Source organism: Anguilla rostrata, chromosome 8 (assembly GCF_018555375.3).
Source record: "Anguilla rostrata isolate EN2019 chromosome 8, ASM1855537v3, whole genome shotgun sequence".
In the NCBI taxonomy this organism is placed as follows: Eukaryota; Metazoa; Chordata; class Actinopteri; order Anguilliformes; family Anguillidae; genus Anguilla; species Anguilla rostrata.
In genome coordinates this window covers 31,926,684-31,949,116 of record NC_057940.1, presented here as the reverse complement: position 1 = coordinate 31,949,116, position 22,433 = coordinate 31,926,684, and the positions used below count along the sequence as shown (strand labels likewise).

The window sequence follows — 22,433 nt, the reverse complement described above, 5'->3', positions numbered from 1 at the left end:
GCTCAAATAAATTCGCTGCTACGAACGTGCGTCTAGAACCTCCGTCGAACCGCAATGAACGATGGGGCGCAGGCACGGGTGTCCAAACGCATTTACGAACATCGGATAGAGGATCTTGGAGGCCTGTTTGCTAAGATGCTATTTTTAATATAATCAGGACATCACCCGGAATAAATGAGGCACTTAATTGGCAGACGGATTGAAATGTTCTGTGAATACTAAGCGCCTATTTTGGCAAACAAAGTTCAGATGATTAAATATCCTCGCGATTGAACACATCCATTTTGCTCAGGACCGCCGGCAGATGCGTCACACAGAGCGACCGGCGGAAACGCAAACACCCGCTTCATTTTTTTGTCAATTAAGGCAAATTAAAAGTAAACAAACCAGTTAAATGTTTATCAAAATATTTACTGGGAGTGCCTGGAGACACATTACAAGATTTGTGGTGAGGGGGGGGGGGGGGGGGAACACTTCAAGCAGCAAATTTGTTTTATTTTTCAATGAGGGATATTAAGATAATTAGCAGCAAGTCTGCGCGTTGCTCGAGCGCAAACATCAAACCCCGCTCATATGACACCGCTTCAGAAGGCTGCAGTCAGACTGGATTGGGGGGGGGATTATGCCGGTGGGTGTCGGGGTTGTTTGGGGCGGGGTGGGGGGGGGGCAGCGGGGTTATCATCTTGAAGGCTGACAGCCTTTCAAACATAATAAAATGCAGAAATCCTGCTTTAAGCTGGCTTCCCCGTGATGATCCACAACTCGGAAAACAACCGCATTTGTAAAAAAAAGAAATTATAATAAATAAAAAAATAGGGAGGGTGCTATAAGACCTTATGATGTGCAAATTGACTTCACCGGAGGAAAAGAGGCACCCGAGTGAGCCCGCGCCGGAAACTTCCAGAAGAAAACAAAAAGACTGTGAGCCTTTGTCTCCACTCCAATTAATCCTCACCTCAGACGCCTCAACCCTACACCTTGATTCCAGGGCTCGGAGGCAGACGGCGGCAATCCGGGAGCGCGGAAACGAAAAGCCGCGGCTCAGCCTGGCCTGCAGGGGGCGCTGCGCCAGAACCACCGCGGCCTGAAAAGTTTCACTGAGAGTGAAGGGCGGTCTGTGCCAAACAGACAGGCGTGGGACAGGGTCACCGCTCAGCTAATAAATCAGCCGTGGAGGGGGGAGGGGACGCGCGGCACCCAAGGGCCGAGGAATGACAGCGGGCGGAGGAAAATGGACTCTCCGCCGCTCGGTTTTTCCGATACGCGCATCGCTTGGATCGATCGGACGCGGGCGTGAGGGCATCAGCCAGCTGACTCCGCGCCTGACAGCGGCCGGCTCTGCCAACGCGCGAGCGATTTCGCTGGCGTGACCTCGTGTTCTTCACGTGCGTCTCACAGAGAGCTTCTGAAGGACCATCGCGCCTCTCCGCGCATCTCGAACCTAACACAACCCGCAATTACGCTAACTGCTTCCTGCTATCTGCACCCCTCCCCCCCCTTCCCCCACTGGCTAACAGCACCCCCAACGGGCGCGTGGCCCGAGACGTGCGGGTCTGGAGCTCATGCTTAGAGAAACGGTGCAGCTGTCCGGAGGGCTGGCTGCGGCCGCCTCCACAGCGCTGGAGACGGGACTCTGAAACGGGTCGGGGCTCTGAAGGAGACACTCGCAGTAAACCTCGATCTGCGGTGCGGCAGCCGGCCCTGAGAGACGACGGCAGGAGGAGGAACTGAAAGACAGAGACGCTTCCCCGGTCTGGCTCGGCGCTCGCCTCCGGGCAGACATTAACGCTCGCTCGCTCAGACGCTGGCGGTGCTCAGGCGACCTCGACTCGGGTGCCGCTGAGTTAAGGCCCCGTTTCAGAGGCGGCAGTTACGTCTGAGCCGCGAGGAGTTCCGGCTGCAGAGCGGAGGCCAAAGCTGCGGCGGCGAAGGCTTCTGCGTCTGTGTGACACGGTGACGGGCGGGCGCCCTGCGGCTGAGATTAGACCAGGAAGACGGCTCGCACAAACAACCCCTTTCAGCAGCGAGAAAACGCAGGTCAAGTGCAACGGATGAACAGTCAGGCCAGCCTTTTCTCACCATAAAATAACAGTGAACACAATGACGCAAGCAGTAAGGCCCTCCTGAAGACCAATGCAAATGGCAAAAACGGCGTTTTGAGAGCAAAGGAATTAATCTGGACCAGTTGATTTCAATTGGCTATTCATGAAAGTGAGACAGGTGGCAGCGGAGGCCACAGAGTACTGAGAACTGCAGCCAGGCTGAACAAAGAGGATGGCTCCTGCACACACACAAAGAGCTGGCTCCAAATGCCAGCGTGACGCCTTCCGCTGAACCTGGGGCTGGCAGCGAGATTAAAGTTCACCTCAGATCAGTGTGTCGGTCCAGCTCAACAAAAACCACACTTTCAATGTACAAAAATGACAAGTTACTCACACATGCAACGCACTATCTATAAGTCATTAATTAAAATGTGAAAAATCTAAAGCTAAGAGGAAGAAAACACAAGGCCAATTTACATGAAATAGTTCAGGAAACATTGGGTAGCATTGCTTTGGAAGTTTCATTTGTGTGAGCTAAAATAGGCAATATTGTTGTAACTGAATACTTACAACAGCAGGCCTACATTTTGCAAGTTTTAATTAATGACTTACAGACAGTGCTTTGTAATTATGAATAACTTGACATTTCCATAGTTTTTTTGTTGAAATATTTCTTTTTGTACTGTTTTTGTTATGAGTAACTGACAATAATAAAGCATTTAAATGTATAAACCATAAGAGAGAGACATGCAGACACCTACATACATGCAAACACACAGTAATTTTTCCTTTACCATGAATTACAAATAAATGAATGAGTTTGTCATATTTTTAAATGGACTATGGTAAGTGTTTTTAATGGGTATACATAATAGACCTACTAATTGTTTGTATGTGTGTATATTCTAAAGACCTAGCTATCATTCATTTTAAAAGGTGGAATTTGCGGCAGTGAAGCATAATGGGTAAGGAGCTGGTCTTCTAACCTAAAGGTCATGGGTTCAATTCCCAGGCAGCACACTGCTGTTGTACCCTTGAGCAAGGTACTAAACCTGCACAGCTTCAGTGTAGGCTATATCCAGCTGTATAAATGGAAGCAATGTAAATGCTGTGTAAAATGTTGTGTAAGTTGCTGTGGACCAGAATGTCTGCTAAATGCCTGTTTTGTAATGTAATTGGCAAGGTAGCTACAGTAGGCTGTTAAAAAGTAGTTGACAGTAGAAATGCTGCAGTGGTTAATTTGAGAAAAACAAGAAAATCAATAAATCTGCTGTCATGAAATCCATATGACTCTCACTTTGACAGTATTGAACATTCTGATCATTTTAATATCAATATTGCATAAGGAAATAATGTTATAAAGTTAAATGGCCATGAATTGTCAAACCGACCGTTGTTTATCTTATATCACCGAAGTTGTTTGTGAATTCTGTGTTCACATGAGGTTGGACGGTACATAATTTGATGTTCTTAGGGGCTGAGTCTGAGGTCACTGTGGAAATCCTGAAAAGTGCTAAACTCTTGATGCTGTATAGGTATGGGGCATACCTGCCATCCCAGTACCAGTGAAAATCAGTGTAGGGGATTCAAAAAGTTAGAGACCAGCCTGCAGGTCTCTCCCAGTGAAAATCAGTGTAAGGCAGTAAGACTGGCAGTGAGATTAGCATGTAGGTCTCTCTCAGTGATAATCAGTGTAGGAGATTCTAACAGTAAGACCAGTGTGCAGGTCTCTCCTAGTGATAATCAGTGTAGGAGATTCTAACAGTAAGACCAGTGTGCAGGTCTCTCCTAGTGATAATCAGTGTAGGAGTTCTAACGTAAGAGTAAGACTCAGTGAATGCAGTGTAGGTCACAGTGAGTAATCAGTTAGGAGATTCAGTGAGATTCAGTAAGACCAGTGTGCAGGTCTCTCTAGTGATAATCAGTGTAGGAGATTCTGACAGTAAGACCACTGTGCAGGTCTCTCCCAGACCAGTGATAATGATAATCAGACTAAGACTGACAGTGAGATTAGCATGTAGGTCTACGCCAGTGAGAATCTGTGCGGGGTCTGGCCATCAGATGGGCAGCAGTGAGATCAGCACAAGCAGTGCAGAGGAACACTTGCAGGCCCACGCGCCAGGCAGAGCCCAGCTCTGAATGCGGTCCTGGGCGGAAGGGGTCGCAGAGGTGAGGGGTGTTAGCCGATCACAGGCAAGCCAGCTGGCTGCACAGAGCCGCGGGCCAGATATCACACTTCTCTATTCAGAGCTAGAATTCTTATTAAAAGACGGATGGTGACCTTTGAGAGCTGAAACGATATACATCCAGAATTACCTTCAGGTCCACGGGGAGGCTTCTCCTCCAGCAACAACACACCACATATCTCCGAATCCACCGACAGTAACGCCAGGGCGGAATATTTTATCGGATTCCCAGAGTCAACATTTTTTTGACTTTTTTTTTTTTAATCATTGAAATAGTGTAGGCTAATCTCTCGCCCCTGTTGCTTAAATATAAGACTTTTTTTTCATACTTTTTGGAAAGCCGTGTTTTGACCTTTGGTTTGGTTGTAGGGCAAATAACAAGAGAGAACTTTCCCAGTGCAGTGCCACTGATTTTAGCACAGGCTGAAAATCTTTCAGTTTCCATTTTCATCCACAATCCAATTCTCGGCACGTTATGAAGTGTGATCAGGCACACTGCTTGGCTCCGTCAATGAGATGAAAATCGATTATGAGAACAAGAGTGGCCACGCAACTAAAGTCCTTATGTGTTTATTTGAGAAGGCAGGATGAGAGGGCAGTCTTCCTTGGGGCAGAGGATATAAGCTAGGAACCCAAAAAATCCTTCATTTTCTGCTTGCTTTTAAGCGATGGATGGCGAGGTGGAAGGCAAACATAAAAGTCGGTCTGCAGCGGTGCGTAGCTGAGGCTTGGGGAGCAGTGCTTTATTGGGGATGCGATGGCAGACTGCTGTGGATATTTCCTCAAACAGAAGGCGGGCTGTTTGCAATCCACACATGAGCAGTGGCGTATTACTGGATGTGTCCCCATGGGGACGGCAGCCCAGTCCATTTGCTTCAATACCGAAGGCTGCCGACGCACCATCGATCCTTCGTTTCTGCTGTGTCACAGGTCTGTGTGTCTCTCCCCGTCTGTCTCCGTATCTCCCCGTCTTCCAGTCTGTCTCTCCCCGTCTCCCTGTCTGTCACTCAGTCTGCCTGTCTGTCTCCCTGTCAACCACCCTGTCTCTCACCCCGTCTCCCTGTCTCTCTCCCCAGCTTCCAGTTGCTCTTGTTGCTCGCTCTCCCAGTCTGTCGCTCTCCCTGTCTCTCTCTCCCTCTCCCTGTCTCTCTCTCTCACTGTCTCACTCCCCCCATCACTCATCCAGTCTCTCCCCCTCCCAGTCTCTCTCTCTCTCTCTCTCTCTCTCTGATGAAGTGCAGTGTGTGGCAGGGAATCAGAGGGCTAATGAGATGTCAGCCGCTCATTTTCATCTCTAGCAGAGGAGCAGCTGAGGTGCCGGATGAGCCCTACACAGCCAGGGGATGACAGAAGCTGGCACAATAAAACACCTTTACACATTATCTCCCTTTCACACAGAATAAAACCCCGAGGAAACCTGCCGTCAGTGAGATGGCAGTTCAGGAGACACCTTAACTTGAGTTTAAAGCTCCCACAACCGGAGAGGAGCCAAACCACTCAACTGGAAATTGGGGGCAGACAAAAAAAAAAACCCCCTGTAATCTCTAAGAGGCGTGGGTCAGTTCAATCTAAAACAGCGAGACCACAAGGTCGAGGTGACAATAAGGAAAGACAAATTAAATTCGGAGTACCACACTAATAGCTCGTAGAGATGGGCATTTGCCAACAATAGCCTGAAGGTATGCCAAAACAGCAGTGAAAAATGCTGTTCACTGAATAGAGAAACAAACAAGAGGAATTTGTATGTAATTATAATGCGCCATTCTACTATAAATATCTGCGACTATACATGGAATAAATATATAAACTTACCATTGTTTTTACACATAAAGATGTCCCTTTGAAGATTTAGAGGTTATTTATTGTCTTTAAATGGAACAATCTATTGGAGAAGTAAACTACTTTTTGCTTCATAGATCTTTAGCAGTTCCACATTTCACCCTCAGATTTTGCACACTCGCGTTCAAGGAGTTTGTGATCCAGGACATATAGTATACACATATGTATAGTTTCCCCTGATTTATATATGTGATCTTTCAATTTTACCTCAAAATAAATGAGAACAACTAAATTTTATATCTTTTTTCAAAGATAATTGCATTTGTGACACTTTAGTTCTACCTAAATTATGAATATAAACAAATCCAACACTAATTGGTATTGTAAATGGCACAAGTGTCTTGCTTCATTTAAGCCATTTTTCAAGTCTCTGTGATGCTCACATCTGGAGTTATAAAGCCTTAAATAGAACACCCCCAAAATGGGCTAGGACTGGCCAGATTTGGCATCTGCACAAAGTGGTTCATTTCAGGACATTTTGTATGATTAGAATGAAAAATACAAAATGAATGATAAATTGCCATGAATATACATAAAATCATTCAATTCTTTGATAATCCGTAACTGTAACAAGTTAACTTGGCCTAGCAATAGCATTTAATGATATTTAAATGACTTATTTAGATTTTAAATTACCCACATCTGTGCCCTGCAAAAACAATATACCAGATGGGGGGGAAAGCAGAGATGTCAGTCAGAGATTATATATATATATATATTATATATTATATATATATATATATATATATATATATATATTATATATATATATTATATATTAGTTCTGTCAGTCCTTTAAGAGTTCAAGATGTTGTGTTAATGAAAACCACTAACTTTCATTATAAATCCTATTCATGTTGCCACCATGTTGATTCAAATTCTCAAGGGTGACTCAAGGGTAGCCGAGTGGGACTTCACATGCACGTCATTGCCTGCATCTTTCACGATGCTAATAATATTGAAAACCTACATGCTTTAGAATCATAACTGCATCTGAAATGCAGACTGCAGTTATGCCAGAAGCTAACATTACAATGCATAAAATAGCGAACTGCTAAAGCTGCAATGTAAAAATAATAGCTGAAACTAAAACTGTTAACTGACTTGAATGTATTTTCAAGCAAGTATTTTCGAGTAGTACATACTTCTAACAGTCCTTGTCTTTTGAGTACCCATGTCCACCCCTAACAACTAGAGTGTCTTGTAGGATCTCAAAAGTGCCAGTAGAGTTTCTTTGAAGTGTCAAGACTCAAGAAAGAGTATCCTCAGCATCTCACGAAGCACGTAGGACATCCACAGAGAAAGATACTATGCTTTCAGGCTTTACGACGGAACAGTCCATTATTAGAATAAATCATTGAATCCAAAGCGGAGGTAAGGGCTCTTCTTCAAGAATTCCTCAAGAAGCACCACAAACCAGAGACAGGAAAACTGCAACTGATTTGAAGGGCGCAACTTCTTTTCAAATGATTTTTCAAGCCGCATGAATCATAAACACTCCCCTCCTCCACCGATTCAACTCACTTCACCCTAGGGGGGCCTGAAGACGGGGGAAAAATAAGTCAACAGGTGCTCATCTGCAATGCAATGGCTCCATCCCGAACAAGGAAGGCAGCGAAAGGCACTCCTGAAGGAGCTGTATAAACCAGGAGGCGGTTGCCATCCCAGGCAGAACAGTGCCGTCGCCACCTTGCGCTTAATCCAAATGGCTTCGGTAAGTATCAAGCTGTATAAATTGATCATGTGTAAAACGTGAATCACAGCCATCGCCCTTAATGAGAGAGAGCGTCGAGCGATACCTTTTACGAGCAGCTCTCAATGTTTTGGAATCCCAGGATAAACCCAGGGACTGTCCCAAAAGGGAAGGGAAAGAATCCTCACCTGCTGCCGCCAATTCGCCCAGCAGCGAAACTCCCAGCTCAAGTACACAACGCAGATTCTCAGATCCACATCTGACCCCAGAGTTTTAAAGGCGAAGGGGTCAGAGCACTGAGCCCTCTACAGGAAGCTGACTTATTCTTATCAGGATCAAGGAAGCCAAGCTTGTGCTTCTCACGATCCCCTCTGTCCCCTCCTCCCCCCCCTTTCCAGGAACAGACAGTAACAGGTTGGGCTCTTGGGCGGTGGGCCAGGCGCGGCCGCCTCTCCTGCCCCGGGGCGGGGCCCGCGTGTCCGTTCCGCTCTTAAAGCGCCGGACGCAGAGTCCCGGAAGCGGGGCGATTCGGACGCGGGGTCGAGAAGGGCGCCCGAGCGCCAGGATGAGCCAGCTGGAGACACGCCCTTAAAAGGCTCTGGGTTACAGGTTGAAGACTCCACAATGGGAAATATCACACACAATGGCTCTTTACAGCTCCTCACACAATGCCTCTTTCTAATCTTTGTGAGGACACATTGTGAGTTCCTCCCCCCATGTGAATGCACACTCCGCTTTAAAACCATTGTATTATTTTTAACTACCGAGGATGTAAAAGAAAAGAAAGAAAAAAAACATCTTTGTAAAGAGAGAAATTGAAATACAAAGCTTTGCAGATCTGCACAGGGGGTAACATTTCCCAAAATGCTTGGGGGCAGAGTTGGTGAAGGGGACGCAGGGCCGAGGCTGGCCCAGCTCCGGAGCACCTGCAGTCAGGTGTTTAAAGGTGTGGGTAAACTGCGCTTTACAGCAGGAGCTGCCGCAGAGGAGCAGTTTGGGGGAGCAGTCCGCCCCCCTCTCCGCATGCGGCAGGGGAAAGCGAGCCGCTAGCCGCTAGCCGCTCGCCGTGGTCCGGAGGGATCCAGGAGGACCCGGTGCACCCCGGCCCTCTGTCTCAACCCTGGCACGGCTCCTTCAGTGACCCGGCCGTGGACTTTAACACTGTTCTCACACGGGGGGTGGGGGGGAAGGTCTCAGTCGATGGCTGTCAGTCACGCGCCTCCGTACGGATCGCTCTGTGAGCACGCGTCCGGAGCGTCGCCGGCTAATCCACCCCGCCGCCGGGCCGACGCTGCTCACGCCCTACGCTAGGCCAGACGTGCTAGCTCAGCGCAGCCCGCGGGGATCGCAGCGCTCTCCCCGCGCGTGATGAGGAGGACGGAGCTCGGCGAAGCGGGAGCGGCTCAGGGTGGAGCGGGGAGGTCGAAGCGGTTTGCATAAATGCACCGGTAGCAAATTGCCTTTTCGCATTACTGGCGGAAAGAAACTATTAAGATGTTTATGACATTTCATTGTTCATTCATGCCGAGGGCCAGCGGTGCCCCGGTCTTGTCAGACCGCTGATTTGTGAACAGGTGCTTTAAAGCCCATAATGAACACCGGGAGGGAGGGAGTGTGCGATGGGAGACGGGGGAGAAAGCAGGCCGCATCAATCAGGTGTCAAGTGTTTCAATTTCGCCAATTCGGGAACGTGTCAATCACCGCCGGTGGACGCACGGCAATTTCAGAGCCGCTTGACTTGTGCAGCCCTGAGCGGTCCTTATCTACCTCCACCAATCACAGAGAGGGGGAGAGAGCTGCTGTAGCTGGTAATGGGCTGATTTAAACCCCTGTGTTTAAAGCTCTGTCTCTCACTGCACACAAAAAGACACACACACACAACAGGCACACACAGACACACACAGACACACACGCACACAAAAAGACACACACACACACACACACACGCACATAAAAACAGACACGCACACGCTCACACACAGGAAGTCAAATAAAAATAAATAAAGGAGGGAAGATGAAAAGGGTCAGGGCTCCAGGCTACGTGGGCTGGAACAGAAGGATCAGTGAATACGAGGCGGATTATGAAATTGGACATTGATTAGCATTTGGAAGGCAAATCGCTTCTTCTCCCGCTGAGCTCTCCGTCTCAAGGACAAATTAAATTGAAGCCAGGGCCGGAAAATGTATTTTATTTATTAATTTTCAAAGATCTATTTTTAAGACTTGGCTTGGGAGAGGTGGAATGATGAAAGCCATACTTAGCGGCATCTCTGAAGGGTATTGTGCGGGGGGGGGGGGGGGTTGGAGGGGGCAACAGAGAAAGGGGGAGTCTCTGAAATGTTAAACACACATCTCACTCCCCTCCTCAAAAGAAAAGGAGTGCTGTCGCCATGGTGAGCGCCGTTTGTACTGTGAGACTTGAGCGCGGCAGAATGCAGAGCTCCTCCCGCGCTTCGCGGATAAGTTCAGTGTGCACGTGCCTGTGCCTGTGCCCGTGTCCGTGCACGTGCACGTGCCTGTGCCTGCGCCCGTGCCCGTGCCGATCCGCATCGCGCGAGGAGCGGCACGGCGAAGCGTTCAGAGGAGGAGAACCGCTCGCTTCAAACGCGCGCGTCTGCGCAGACCGCCCCCCCCAGGACTGCCGATGCGTGCGTTTCACAGCGGGAGCTCCGCCCCGCCCCGCCCCGCCCGCCCGCGCCCACCCGAAGAGAGAAACCAGGGCGAGGTCATTCTGAGAGCTCAGATCGTACCGGCGCAGCGGGCTTCCTACCCCGCAAAGCCCCGCAGGGGAACTCGAAAACCTTGAAGTCCAGCCTTTGTCATGAGCGGCATAATCTTCCACAGGGGATTAATGTATCAGACAAGGGCTCAAAAGACATATTACAAGCAGGGAGAGAAAAGGGTCTTCAAGGCATACATTAAATGGGGGGGGATATTAAATATTCAAAACATAAAAGTGTGAAAGACAGAGTGAATGTTCCGAGTGAAGGATTCACTATCATGTCAGTCTTACAGCGCTGTCTCTCATGATAATGGCATACGGATGTCACAATGGAATAAATTAAATGAATTCAACAAATAAATGAAATTCACTTGGGTTATTGTTTACCTTAGCTATTTCCAGCGACTCAAGAACAAGCTGAAAAAGCTGCATCCTTTTAGCCTGAAAAGTCATTTCAACCTGCTGGTAAGACTGGCTTCATGAATTTAAATGCTTTACATCTTGACTCCATGACTTGCCCGTCTGCAATTCAGAAAGCATCAAAGAGAGTGAAAGTGTAAGGAAGACAACATTCATTGTGTCTGGCATATTTACTGGCCATTCAAAGCAGAAAATGTGATAATGCAGTGCATGTATACTGTATACTGATTAGGTTCAGCGGAATACAAACCTGCAGAGGTGAGACGTTTACGATCAACAGGCCTACTCGTGGGTCTACTTCTAGGCCTTCTAAAATATCAAGAGCCAGACAAGAAGACAACACGCACTGCGTTTCCAACACAGAAAAGGCGGGGCTAGGCTAAATGAATTCCCAGAATAATAACGAACAGAGTTGGAATTTCCCAGCCCTTTTTCTGGGTTGCTCATACCTCACACATTACATATTCATTTTCTGCTCCACAGCTCAAGTGCACTTCCATTACACTAGAAATATCCAGGACAGCGTTACATAACGCCAATCACAATGTCCCAGGTCAAGATAACAGGCTGACCACAGCAACAGTGTAGGGCTATAAAACTATATTCCTTCCATTCACCTTTTGCTGTGACTGGCATGCTACTGTCTTCCTCCTTCATCTAGGCCTATTTTTTGGTGCAGATCAAATACAGAAGAAGTCAATTACACAGCTTTCCAATGCTACCCACAGCTTTGTACCGGTAAGAGCAATTAATGCCAGCGAGCAGAGCAGACCTGACACGCTTCGGCACAACAAAAAGTGGAACGCCGCATGGAACCTTTTTCCAGTAGGAAAAAGTGGTCAGGACCAGTTTCCTCTCCAGCTTAGTAAATCATTAAATGAGTAGAAATAGGCTACTATTTGTCTGCAAGGGGATAACTCTGGGAGCAAATAGCTGTGTGCAATGCACTTGTATAGATTTTACACCCGATGTGTGTAGTGATTTTCAATCAATACGCATTTAGGGAAAGCAGGATCACCTTAGTGATACAGCCTACAATAAAATGAAATACTACTCCATTGCTCAATCTTAAGGAGGCAACTGTTTTACAATAAGGGTAAACATTCCAATCATTTCAAAACTATGTACGGTGCATCTGAATAGAAGTTATCATACAGTATATAGCCTACTAACTGCTGATTAATGATCTAAAGAGTGATGCCATCATGAATTCCTTCATGGGTGGAGCCATTCAGTGCAATTAATCAATCAGTTATCTCAGAGTCTTCTGATTGGCTCAAATGAGCCATTATTACAGGTTTCAGGAAGTCTCACAAGTCTTCGGTCACTGCAACCACGTTTGAGTTAACACACAAACGTGGGTCACCCCATGTGAGGGACAGGTCAGCTAGTCACGATATCAGATTAGCCTTCCCACCAAATAGAGACTGTTTTGCATTAAATAAGTTACAAATACACAAAGTCACAAATACTGCACATCTCTGTAGTTCATGAAAAGCTTTATCTTGGCCAGGCTTCCCCAGGTCAGTGGCTTGGCAAATCTAAGGCACTTTGTTTTTTCCCTTTGCAGAACGTTAGGCTAATGCATTACGTAATAATGTGAAGATATTTCTGGCTAATCTGGGCCAATCACAGGCGTAGCACAGTGTCTGCCCGCTCGCTGCAGCAGTATGGTGTGGTAAACAGCCGTGTCCCACACGCGCAGGTCTCAGGAGGCGGAGCACGCCCGGCTGCCTAAAGAACAGAGCGGAGAGAGAGCTGTGAGAACATCCACACGTCCGTCCCAAGCCAGCGCCAGCGCGGGGACAGAACCGGGCGTGACAGCCCGCCTCCCGGAAGGGCCCGGGATTCTTTCCCTTTGACTTCACGGCGGTTTTCCGCGCGCGGGGCAGAGATTACCGCGGGGACCGCGGCGGCGTTTCGGCTCCTGACGCGCAGCGCTCGAACGCGCGTTCGGCGCGCCGGGTGAAATCGGCAGGGGTCTGATAAGATCGCGGCGTGACCAGCTGTGAACACGCCCTCAGAGGAAGCCCAGCAGATGCGCCTTCCTCCCGTCGCTACAGCGAAGGATTTCACTGCACGCGCGGGCCAGATCAGTCCACTGAAAAGCGCCACACGGGCAGGAGCCGTGGATGGAAACAGCAGCGTGCCTGTTGGAAATGGGGCTTAAGGAGATATTTCGCACCGTGCGTAGACCCTATCGCTGTCTGAGCCACGTTCACACAATTTCCTCAGAGATTATTAAGTCTGTTACTTACTGACGGACGATAAGCATCAGTGAGACGTAGAGCGGGCCGGGCCATGATTACCAGACATTATCCGCATATGCAATGAGTGTGGGGGGGGGGGGGGGCAGGAGGGGGCGAGGCTGGCTAATTTAGGCGGGTGAACGCAGCCTGACAATCGTGCCGTATCATGTACACAAACGAATGAAAGGGTGACAGTTTGGCTAGCGCGCGTGGCTAGCGTGCGGGAGGCGGAGCCTGTGGAGGTCTGGAGGACTGTACCTGCAGACAGGGCCGTCCGCCGCTCAGCTCCGCACCGCTGCTCCCCGAGCATTTCAAAAACTGAGTGTGAGCTCCGCTCTCGCCTATCTCATGGGACAGGCTGCTGTGAGCATCGCTGCCCTGCCCCCCCAGTCCACCCCCAGCCCCCCCCCCCCGCCCCGGCTGCCCCGCGCCGGCCGCCCGTCACTCAGAGGGGCGTTTGACGAGCGCAGGGGGCTGACAGGCTTCTGACAGGCCTCTCCGCCTACAGCGACTGCCCACCCGCCAATCCACCGCGGCCGTCTTTCAGAAGGCTCTCTCTCTCTACCAGTCTCTCTCCTCCTCCTCCTCCTCTCATGTCCCGGCTGTCACCCTGCCCGTGAGCCGCCTCGCAGCCAAGTCGTCTCCCGTCTATCCGCGCCTGGCGGACGCATCCTCCCTCTCCACCACCGTCGGGCTTTACGCTGCCACCGCCAGCGCGCGCCTCGTGTCAGCCGCTTCTGAGCAAGCGCTCAGGCTGATGATGAGGCTGGAAAACAGCATCCGCCACGCGGCGCCAGGTCGCTGAGGACGCGCTGGCCTCCTTTGGCCACGGGCGTCCAGGGACAGATGCCTTCGCAGTACTGAGGCGCCGAGCCAAACCGGCCGAGCGGGTTGGCACCGCGCAGTCCTCGCCTTATCTGCCTCGCGGTCGGGCGGGCACTGGCGTGGGTCGGCGGCCTGGCTGGTGGGCTGCCGCCTGATGGCACGCCAGTTCTAACAGTCGAGCGACGATGTTCAAAGACTGAAGCAAACTTTATTTTTATCCCGCACACCCACAGATCACGCAAAGCTTAAAGCGCGCAGCCATATGACAAATTAAGCCGTTTATCTCCGCACAACAGCTCCGCACCATATGGTCTTAAAAATTTCAATTCTGAACATAAAAACAACCCGCACAGGAATTCTCATCTTTCTCTCAAAAAATATTAATAATACAACGAGCGCACTCGGAAGCATTTTCTGTTTTATTGACCTAGCTTGGGTCTTCTGCTTGCCATGAACCATTCTGGAAGACAGCTGGTTTAAACATCTGAAGAGCAGGCCTGTTGGAATGTTCTGTTTTTGTTTGTTTTTTTTTGTTTTTCAAAATTCAGTGTTCTAGAACTGCAGTTTCAGTTACCAGTAGTGATCGCAACATCAGCATTAGAATGTTCTCAACCGAACATTCTAATCGTGTATGTGATCTCACACCTTAAATGGTTAAAACTAAAGCCTCCTGCTCTCCACCAGCCCCTTGACTGCCACTGAGCTACCTTCCTGCAGGGTTCGGGAGAGAGTGCATGACCTTCAGATGTGAAAACCCACTGCAAAAAGCACTGAGAGAGCGGGGGGCTCGCACCGCCTGCCGTGGTCTCCGTGTGCGGTGAGAGGGGCAGCGAGGGAAGCCGCGTGCACGCGAACAAGCGGGCTCATCTCAAATGCTACGCTACGCTCCAGCAGGGCCATGGAAATCCGGTCGATATGATCGATTGGTGGGATTTCTTTGTTCAATGGTTCATATCATCTGAGAGACTCGTGTGAAGAACTTTTTTATAATGCCCTAAGTAGCATGCACAGCAATAAGCCATTACGTCTGGATCCCTCAGATGATAACCTGCCAATCACTGCTTTTCCCCCTTAAACTTCACTTTTGATCTGGGCGATGGAAACGCCGCGGGTTGCCTGGGTTATTTTCACTAGACCGCGTACGCACTCTCCGCCGCACATCGCACCGCGCCACCTTTCTTCTGCGAGAGAGAGAGAGAGAGAGAGAGAGAGAGAGAGAGAGAGAGAGAGAGAGAGAGAGAGAGAGAGAGAGGAGAGGAGAGAGAGGAGAGAGAGAGAGAGGAGAGAGAGAGAGAGAGGAGGAGAGAGAGAGAGAGGAGAGAGAGGAAGAGAGAGAGAGGGAGGAGGAGGAGAGAGAGAGAGAGAGGGAGGAGAGAGAGAGGAGAGAGAGAGAGAGGGAGAGAGAGAGGAGAGGGAGAGAGAGGAGGGAGGGGGAGAGAGAGGGGGGGGGAGAGAGAGCTCTGAAACCAGGCAGAAGGACCGCACTCACGCCGCACTACCGGGGGAAGAAGAGGAAGAGGGGAGTCTGACAGAGTGAAGCAATCAGTGGGCCTTCCCAGCTCTACAGGTTTACAGTCCTACAGTAAACTCTGAAAGACAATTACTCTCCCTGTCATCTGTCTCTGGATCGCACCAAAAAGAGGGAAAAAACCCCAGCGCTGTCCCTACCGCACAGACGGTGGCAGAACCGCAGGGACCTTTCCGCTCAGCGATTAATCACATAAATAAATACTCCTCTATTCCGTCACCCGCCACTACCGCCAGCCTACGGCTGGATAACTGGAGTCGCTGAGCTTCGGGGGGGGGGGGGCTGATCGCATCGGCCAGACACCCGGAGCCCGTCAGGACAGGTATGCATAATTAATCTGGAGGTGAGAAGGACGTGTCAGCGATCTCCCGCTTGGCATCAGCATCCGTACTCCCCCCCCCGCCCCCCCCCGCCCGCCCGCCCCCCCGCGCTCTTCTAACTACTCAGAGTGGCCTGCTTGTGTGAAGGAAGTGGATGTGGCCCTCGAGCACGCACGTTATTTTTTCCCCTGGCGGGGAACTGTTTTGGCAAGCCCTTGACATCGCCCGCATTCATAATTTAAGTGTTTCCGCAAAAACCGAGAGGGAAATTGAATGAAAAAAGAAAACAAAAGAAAAAAAAACAACAAAAAAAAGGATAAAGGTCTTTTGTGGTGGTGGAGGCTGTGTGTGTAATACTCTCGCTCTCCCTGTCTCTCTTGCTCTTCCTGTCTCTCTCTCTCCCTCCCTCCCTCTCTCCCTCTCGTTGTGCATGCAGGCAGTGCTCTTTATCGCGCTCCTCCTGAAGCTCTCCTCCGCCCCGAGCTCCATGCTGACCGCTCGGCTCCAGCCCCGGCGCTCCAGAGCCAGGGGAGGTATCCGTCAGCGCCGGGCAGACGGGCCACACGCTCGCCCGAAGCCGCCCGCTACCCAGGGGACAGCCGACGGAGGCCAATAATACACGCTTAACCGCCTAACCCCCGGCTCAAAACCATGCTAAAACACTGCTGTGTGTGTGGCCCCTCCCCTCCCTGCACTGTACAGGTATGACAGCATTAGCAGTTTCCAGTCCTGCGTTCGGAGCGGACGCTGCCGTCGACGGCCCGTGCGTTTGGCGCGCTGCCGGGGCGCCGGGCCGACCGTCTGCCGCCGCTCGCACCTGAACAGACGGCCCGTTCCGGCGCCGAGGCGGAGTCACCAGGAGCGTGAAATGACCTGCAGTCGCCTTTATTACAGAAGCACCCCCCGCTGGGACAGAGATAACCCTGCGCGAGGCTCTGGGCAGGGCTCTGTGTGCACCCGGCGAGAGTCACCAGCTGCGCCGGTTTAGCATTACCAGCTAAAGACTTTCCCAGGGGCCGCGCTACATTATTTATGCTCCTGCGCAGGGCACCTCATATTTTTTCCGCATTACCCAGATATACGGCAGAATATTTACCGAAGCGGCTCCATTTATATACCCGGCTCCAGGGTGCAACCACAATAACAAAGCAGAGATTAGAAACCGACACGCCGCTCACAAGCCTGCTTCCACAACCATGCTGCCCCCATTATGAGAAGATACTGACACTCTTCAGGTTTTTCAAGAACACGTCAAGTTAATTTCAAGGTCTAATTATGTATGCCTTTTAAATTATACCTGTCAGATACACTACTAATGTTGATAATGGCCGTAAGTGATATAACCCTCTATTTCAAGGGTAGTCATCCAAGAAACAGTAAATACAAAATGTGCAGAAAATATTATACATATAAGTATATTATCACCTCGAAAATATTATAAAATGATCGTGCTATGATGCAGTAGCAATCTCAGTCTTTGCACGCATTTGCCAAATCTGTGCTCCTCTGCCTGTATGAATCACGTTTTGTTTCTCAACCTAAAAAAAACCGCCTGAAAAGAAAGAAAAAAAAAACAAAACTGGAGGCACTGCATCTTCACACGCTTTGATGTTTAATGCTGCCAAAAAGAAAAAAATTTGCTGTGGGAAAAAAAAAGGAGGGATTGCAAATTCAAAGTGCTCAGCTGCTCAGAAGACATTAGACTAAGTGTTCCTGTCAGCGCTGTTGAGGGACGCCCGTAACCGACACCGTTAGAAACCCCGTGTGCCCGACGGTCTGTCGGCCTGCACATTTTCAGGCAAAAATCTGTTTTGTTGAATATGCAAAAAAAAAAATAAAATGCAGTGGAACAAAGAGAGCAGGGCACCGCCGGTAAGCGTGTCATACGCGGACAGGCTCGCGGCTCATCAGGAGTTACGTAACGTTACTACACCTTCACTTATGCGCACAGAAAAGAGCACTTCACAGACGGCCTGATTCAGCATTTCCAGCTCAACGAAATCCACGCCGTTCCCCCAATGAGACAAAAGAATCCATTGAAATGTTTTCCCTCCAGTCTCAGTACTGCGCGGTACGCTGGGAAGAAACGAGCACAAGCTGTCAACGGTCTTGTGACTTGCTCAAAATGGCCTTTCAAAATACACCATTGTGCATGGCAATTATGAACACAGACGCATCTTCACCCCTGCAATGTTATCATTACAGCTTGTTTTAAACCTGGGCTATGCAATTATTACACTAGGTGTTAGTAATGCATCAGATATCAACTCCTTACAGGGGGTGGCAGTGAGAGGATGATAGCATGCAAAAGAGCAGTGGTGTGTATGGCAGCTGTTGTCGCTCCTCGTGCATAAAGGGGACAGGGCTGGGCTGTGATCTGTTCATGGAACACTAAAAGAGGCTGTGCTGGCACTGGACCACAGCTCTTCTCCCACACAACCAGGAAGATTCCTCATCACAATTCCTCATTACAGCAATGACAGCACGGCCAACCAAACGCTTGCCCAGAGTTACGTTTTATTCATTTGCTGCCCTTCAAACTAAAGGGTCAGGAGGACTACCCCTCATCGCACCATCGGCAGGTTTCATTGCTCACAAAAGTTAGGGACACATCAGCATTGCTGACACTTTCTCAGAAAATGTATTTTTCTGGTCTTTGTGAGGCACTGCACGAAGCGGTTAAAATTTCTCAAGATCGATTTCCTGGTTAAAGCAGCTTGAAATGAGCACAATCCTTCCTTCTGCTAAAAGTGAAGCATTACAGGTAAAATGGGCATCGCAGCAGGCGGCCGCAGCTGCACCCCTGCAGAGCGCTCGGCGCTCAGAGCTCAGAGCTCAGCGCTCGGCCCGGGAGCGCCGCTGGCTCTGTGCTCTCTCCCCGGCTCCGCGTTTCTCACGGAGGACCCGCGAGGATCAGAGCAACCTTTTCCATCGTGTGGGTGTGTGTTAAAACCCCGGGGAAAGCAGGGGCGGGGGGATACGGGGGCGCTCCCGCTCCCGCTCCTCCGGATCGATACGGGTTAATGTGCTTAATCCTGCGCCCGCGCCGCGCGGGGGCCCGTCGCCTGCCACAGAATCCGCCGGGCTCTCCTCGAGCGCAGACGCAGCTCCGCAGATCAAAGGCGGGAGATGAGGAGATGTGCGGAGAGAGCGAGCGAGCGTCTGGAGCCGCCGCCGCGGAGCTGGACGGGCGGGGGCGGAGCAACGGGATTATTTCCTGAAAAACCAGCCTCGTTTCCCCGACAAGTCAGACCCGACACAGCACGCAGCTGCCCGATCGTTGCTTATGTTGTGACGTTGTGCATTAACGTGGGGTATAATGCGCTGACAGGAGTAAACGCGCGCGGAGGCTCAAACGGCGCCGGCTGTCACTCCCGCGCGCTGAACGGAGAAAAGACCGAGCCTACGCGCCGTCACGGCGACCGGAGAGGGCGGAGCCCAATCTGAGGAGCGGCTGAGCGTGCCGCGTGCCGTACTCGCGCGGTGAACCCACGCCGCGCGCCCCGCACGCAGCACCAGACACAGGCGCCGCCGGCGGGGCATGCAGGGGGGACTGCGCGCGGCTCTGAAGCCTGCTCCCAGCTCAGGGGTTACGGCCATTACGGGCTCCGGAGCTCTGGCCAGTCACACAACAATAGTCCAAATTGCATTGTTTATTTGTAGATGTCTCCAACAAACAATGGAAAAACTGAATACTCGTGGAAGTTCGGGAGATTCTTACTTATCCTTGTTATGCAGCAATGTGCGCTCACTGCTGAACGTTGAACAACTGAATATGAACTCCCATGCACTAAAATGAATCATGTATTTCAGCTCTACTAAGTGTATTAGATTCATCGGGTTAAACGGGTCACACTGTTTACCCTCATAATGTTGGCCTTGGAAAACAACACAATGAAACAGCTGTGTGATGGGGTACACTGAAGGCAACAGCAGCAGTTTAAATATGAATGATTTAGCATAAAGCATAAATGAACACTTAGTATAAATATTAGGCTCTGAAAGGGCAATTCCATACTATTTCCTTACTATTTGCTCAATTCATATTACATGGAAATCTCACAATCAGGCTAAGCAAAACCTTATTTGCTATGCAGCAGTGACAGCTTCAGTGGTTAATGATTACTCTGTGTTTGCTGGTCACCAGACTTTACAGTCTACTGTCTGATAAAGACAGTATGGGTCTGGGACAACTCTTTCTATTGAGATTGAGCATTAATCCCTATGCTTGACCTTGGTCTAAGGAAAGAGGTTAGTAAACCGCTTTTATCAAACGTTGACAGAATACATACTGCAGTTTGGACACATCAGATTGATCCTACTTTACATTCAGCTGCAGAGAACGTAGCTCTGAAACTGCATCTAAGAAGACTGTAAGGATCAGGAATCTAAACTGCCAGGTGTTGCAGAGATTCTTTCCTCCCGGCTGGATGCAATACGCACTCTTCTTAAACGCGGATGCATTCAAATACAAAAAGATGCAGGAGATATGGCAATGTCGCTGATGAGGGAGTCTGTAACTTGTCAATCACACTTCAAAACCTTGATCTCTGGAATTCACCTCCAAGCTCTCTGCACCATGTTTTGCGATTCTCTCCTTTTGAATGCACACCATTTTCTCCAAATCAGCCAGCAGAACACACAATTCTATATTTAAAAAAATCTATTTAGCACAGCTTCAAGTATAGCAGTTACACATTATTAACTACCCATATATAGAACCAATACTAAAGATTGTAGCCAAAATTGTAAAACGGCAATACTTCAACTATTCCCAAAACATGATGCTGTTAATAGGGGAAACAGAATAAGGGGGAATATTATTAGGCTGGAAACTAAGGGGTCTTCTCATTAGCCTGCAGGTTATGCACGTGCATTTTCTTTTTATTGCATACTCATAACGAACGGAAGGGGAGAAAGCCGTTCATTAGCTTCGTTGCTAATGAATTACCTAGTGCTACTTGGATAACAACCCATGCTCATCTCAGCCTACCTCGGAACTGAACGCAGTTTAGGGCAGATAAGAACGTCAGTCGAGGACAGGAATAGTGGTAATAAACTAGACTAGAGACCGCGTCAAGTCATACTGCCTTCGGCTTCCGGGTTGAACTCGCCACTGACATCAGGACAGCCACGCTATTCTTTGACAAAGTGCGCTTACTTCTATGAGATAAAACAGTTGCTTCCGAAGTGGTTTGGTATATCGAACACTACAGGCAATATAACGTTCCCACAACAGCTAACGTTAGTCTAACTACTTAACTAAGCAGGCGCAGCAAATGGAAACAAAAAAATGTGAGGCAGCATATCAAAACTACCTAACGTTAGCCAAGACTCCCGCATAAATGAATGGATGCGCATTAACTTGCCAACGTTAGCTAGCTATGCTAGCAAGCTACGTCGGCACGAAGCTTGTGAATCGCGCCAGACAAAACGCTTCAATCAAACCTGGATTCATTCGGGTTATTAGCGCAAGTTAACTGGACGAACATAGACAATGTACGATATAACGTTATTTTATGATACATATATCGACAACTAGCCATCAATTCAAGTTAACGTTAGGATTACAGCATCCTGGATAGCTACTTGAGGGCGATGAGATGTAATTGTGGGAACGTTACATTGTATGCCAAAATGAAAGATTAACCCCAAACCCATACTGGGTTAACCATTCGCCAAACATCATGCCGGTAGTTGGCTCGCTACTAACGTTAACAAGCTGGCAACTCACCATGGGTCAAACTCGTGGATGATGCTCTCGAAACGAATCACTGCGAACAGTCTCGAACTAAAGCCTGCCAACCAGGCCAGGAAGAGTATGGTGAACGACAGCAACGACTGCCATCCCGCCGGCTGTGTCAGTCCCCCCGACAGGCTTCCTCTGGTTCCTCCAGCGCTGGGCCGACTATTAGCCAGAAGCGTGCTCCCGGCATTCGTGGAAGCTTTGTGCTTGCCGTCGGTGACTGTGTGCTGCTCCGCCATATTCTAAGCGATAAGCGGTGTGTTATGGAAGGAAAGAGAGCCCCTCTCCTGCCACGCGCTCCCCTGTCTCCTACAAACCCTGCGCAGCTCCCCGTCGCTCGATGTGGCCCTCTTCCCCTAATCCTCTTGATAACTCCACCGGTATTTATTTGCAGCAACGGCTTCCGCAGAGTACCATTACACCCGGCAGGAGCTGACACTCATGCACAAGCTGAATGACTTGCTCAGATGTGGGGGGTGGAGATGGGCGGGCCAACAGGAAGAGCCGTTAGCCTCTCACAGTGCGACAGGTACAACGGGGAGGAATACACGGTTGGTTCCTCAAAAACCAATCCCAGCGAAGCACATCGTGACAGACAGTGCTTATTTACCAATGAGGGAGCACTATTTCAGAAAATACATTTACTCGCCAAACTCATCATCCAGCGCAAGATTATCATACACTTTTTCAATTTAGCTGCTTTCAACAATTCTGAACCAGTTAAATGAATACATTTTTAGAAACAAACATAAAAAAAATAAAATAAATGGAAAAGGCAGCGTAGTTGACACATGGAAAAGGAAAACTAAAATAACGACAATTAATTTTTTTTATTAATTTTTTATTAATTATCTTATTTTATT

General features: G+C 49.3%; 1 protein-coding gene across 6 annotated transcripts in view; it reads right to left on the bottom strand.

Moving 5' to 3' along the window:
• The window catches only part of LOC135261421 (dolichyl-diphosphooligosaccharide--protein glycosyltransferase subunit STT3B), a 70,106-nt gene extending 48,038 nt beyond the window's left edge, over positions 1 to 22,068 (bottom strand). For 5 of the 6 annotated variants that reach the window (XM_064347709.1, XM_064347708.1, XM_064347711.1 and 2 more), the window contains exon 1: positions 21,559 to 22,067. In XM_064347709.1, coding sequence (XP_064203779.1) covers positions 21,559 to 21,809 — 251 coding nt within the window. In that variant the 5' untranslated portion in view covers positions 21,810 to 22,067. Of the gene's footprint in view, positions 1 to 21,558 lie in introns of all 6 variants that reach the window. The other variant, XM_064347705.1, reaches the window with a different exon arrangement.
• Positions 22,069 to 22,433: the final 365 nt, after the last annotated feature.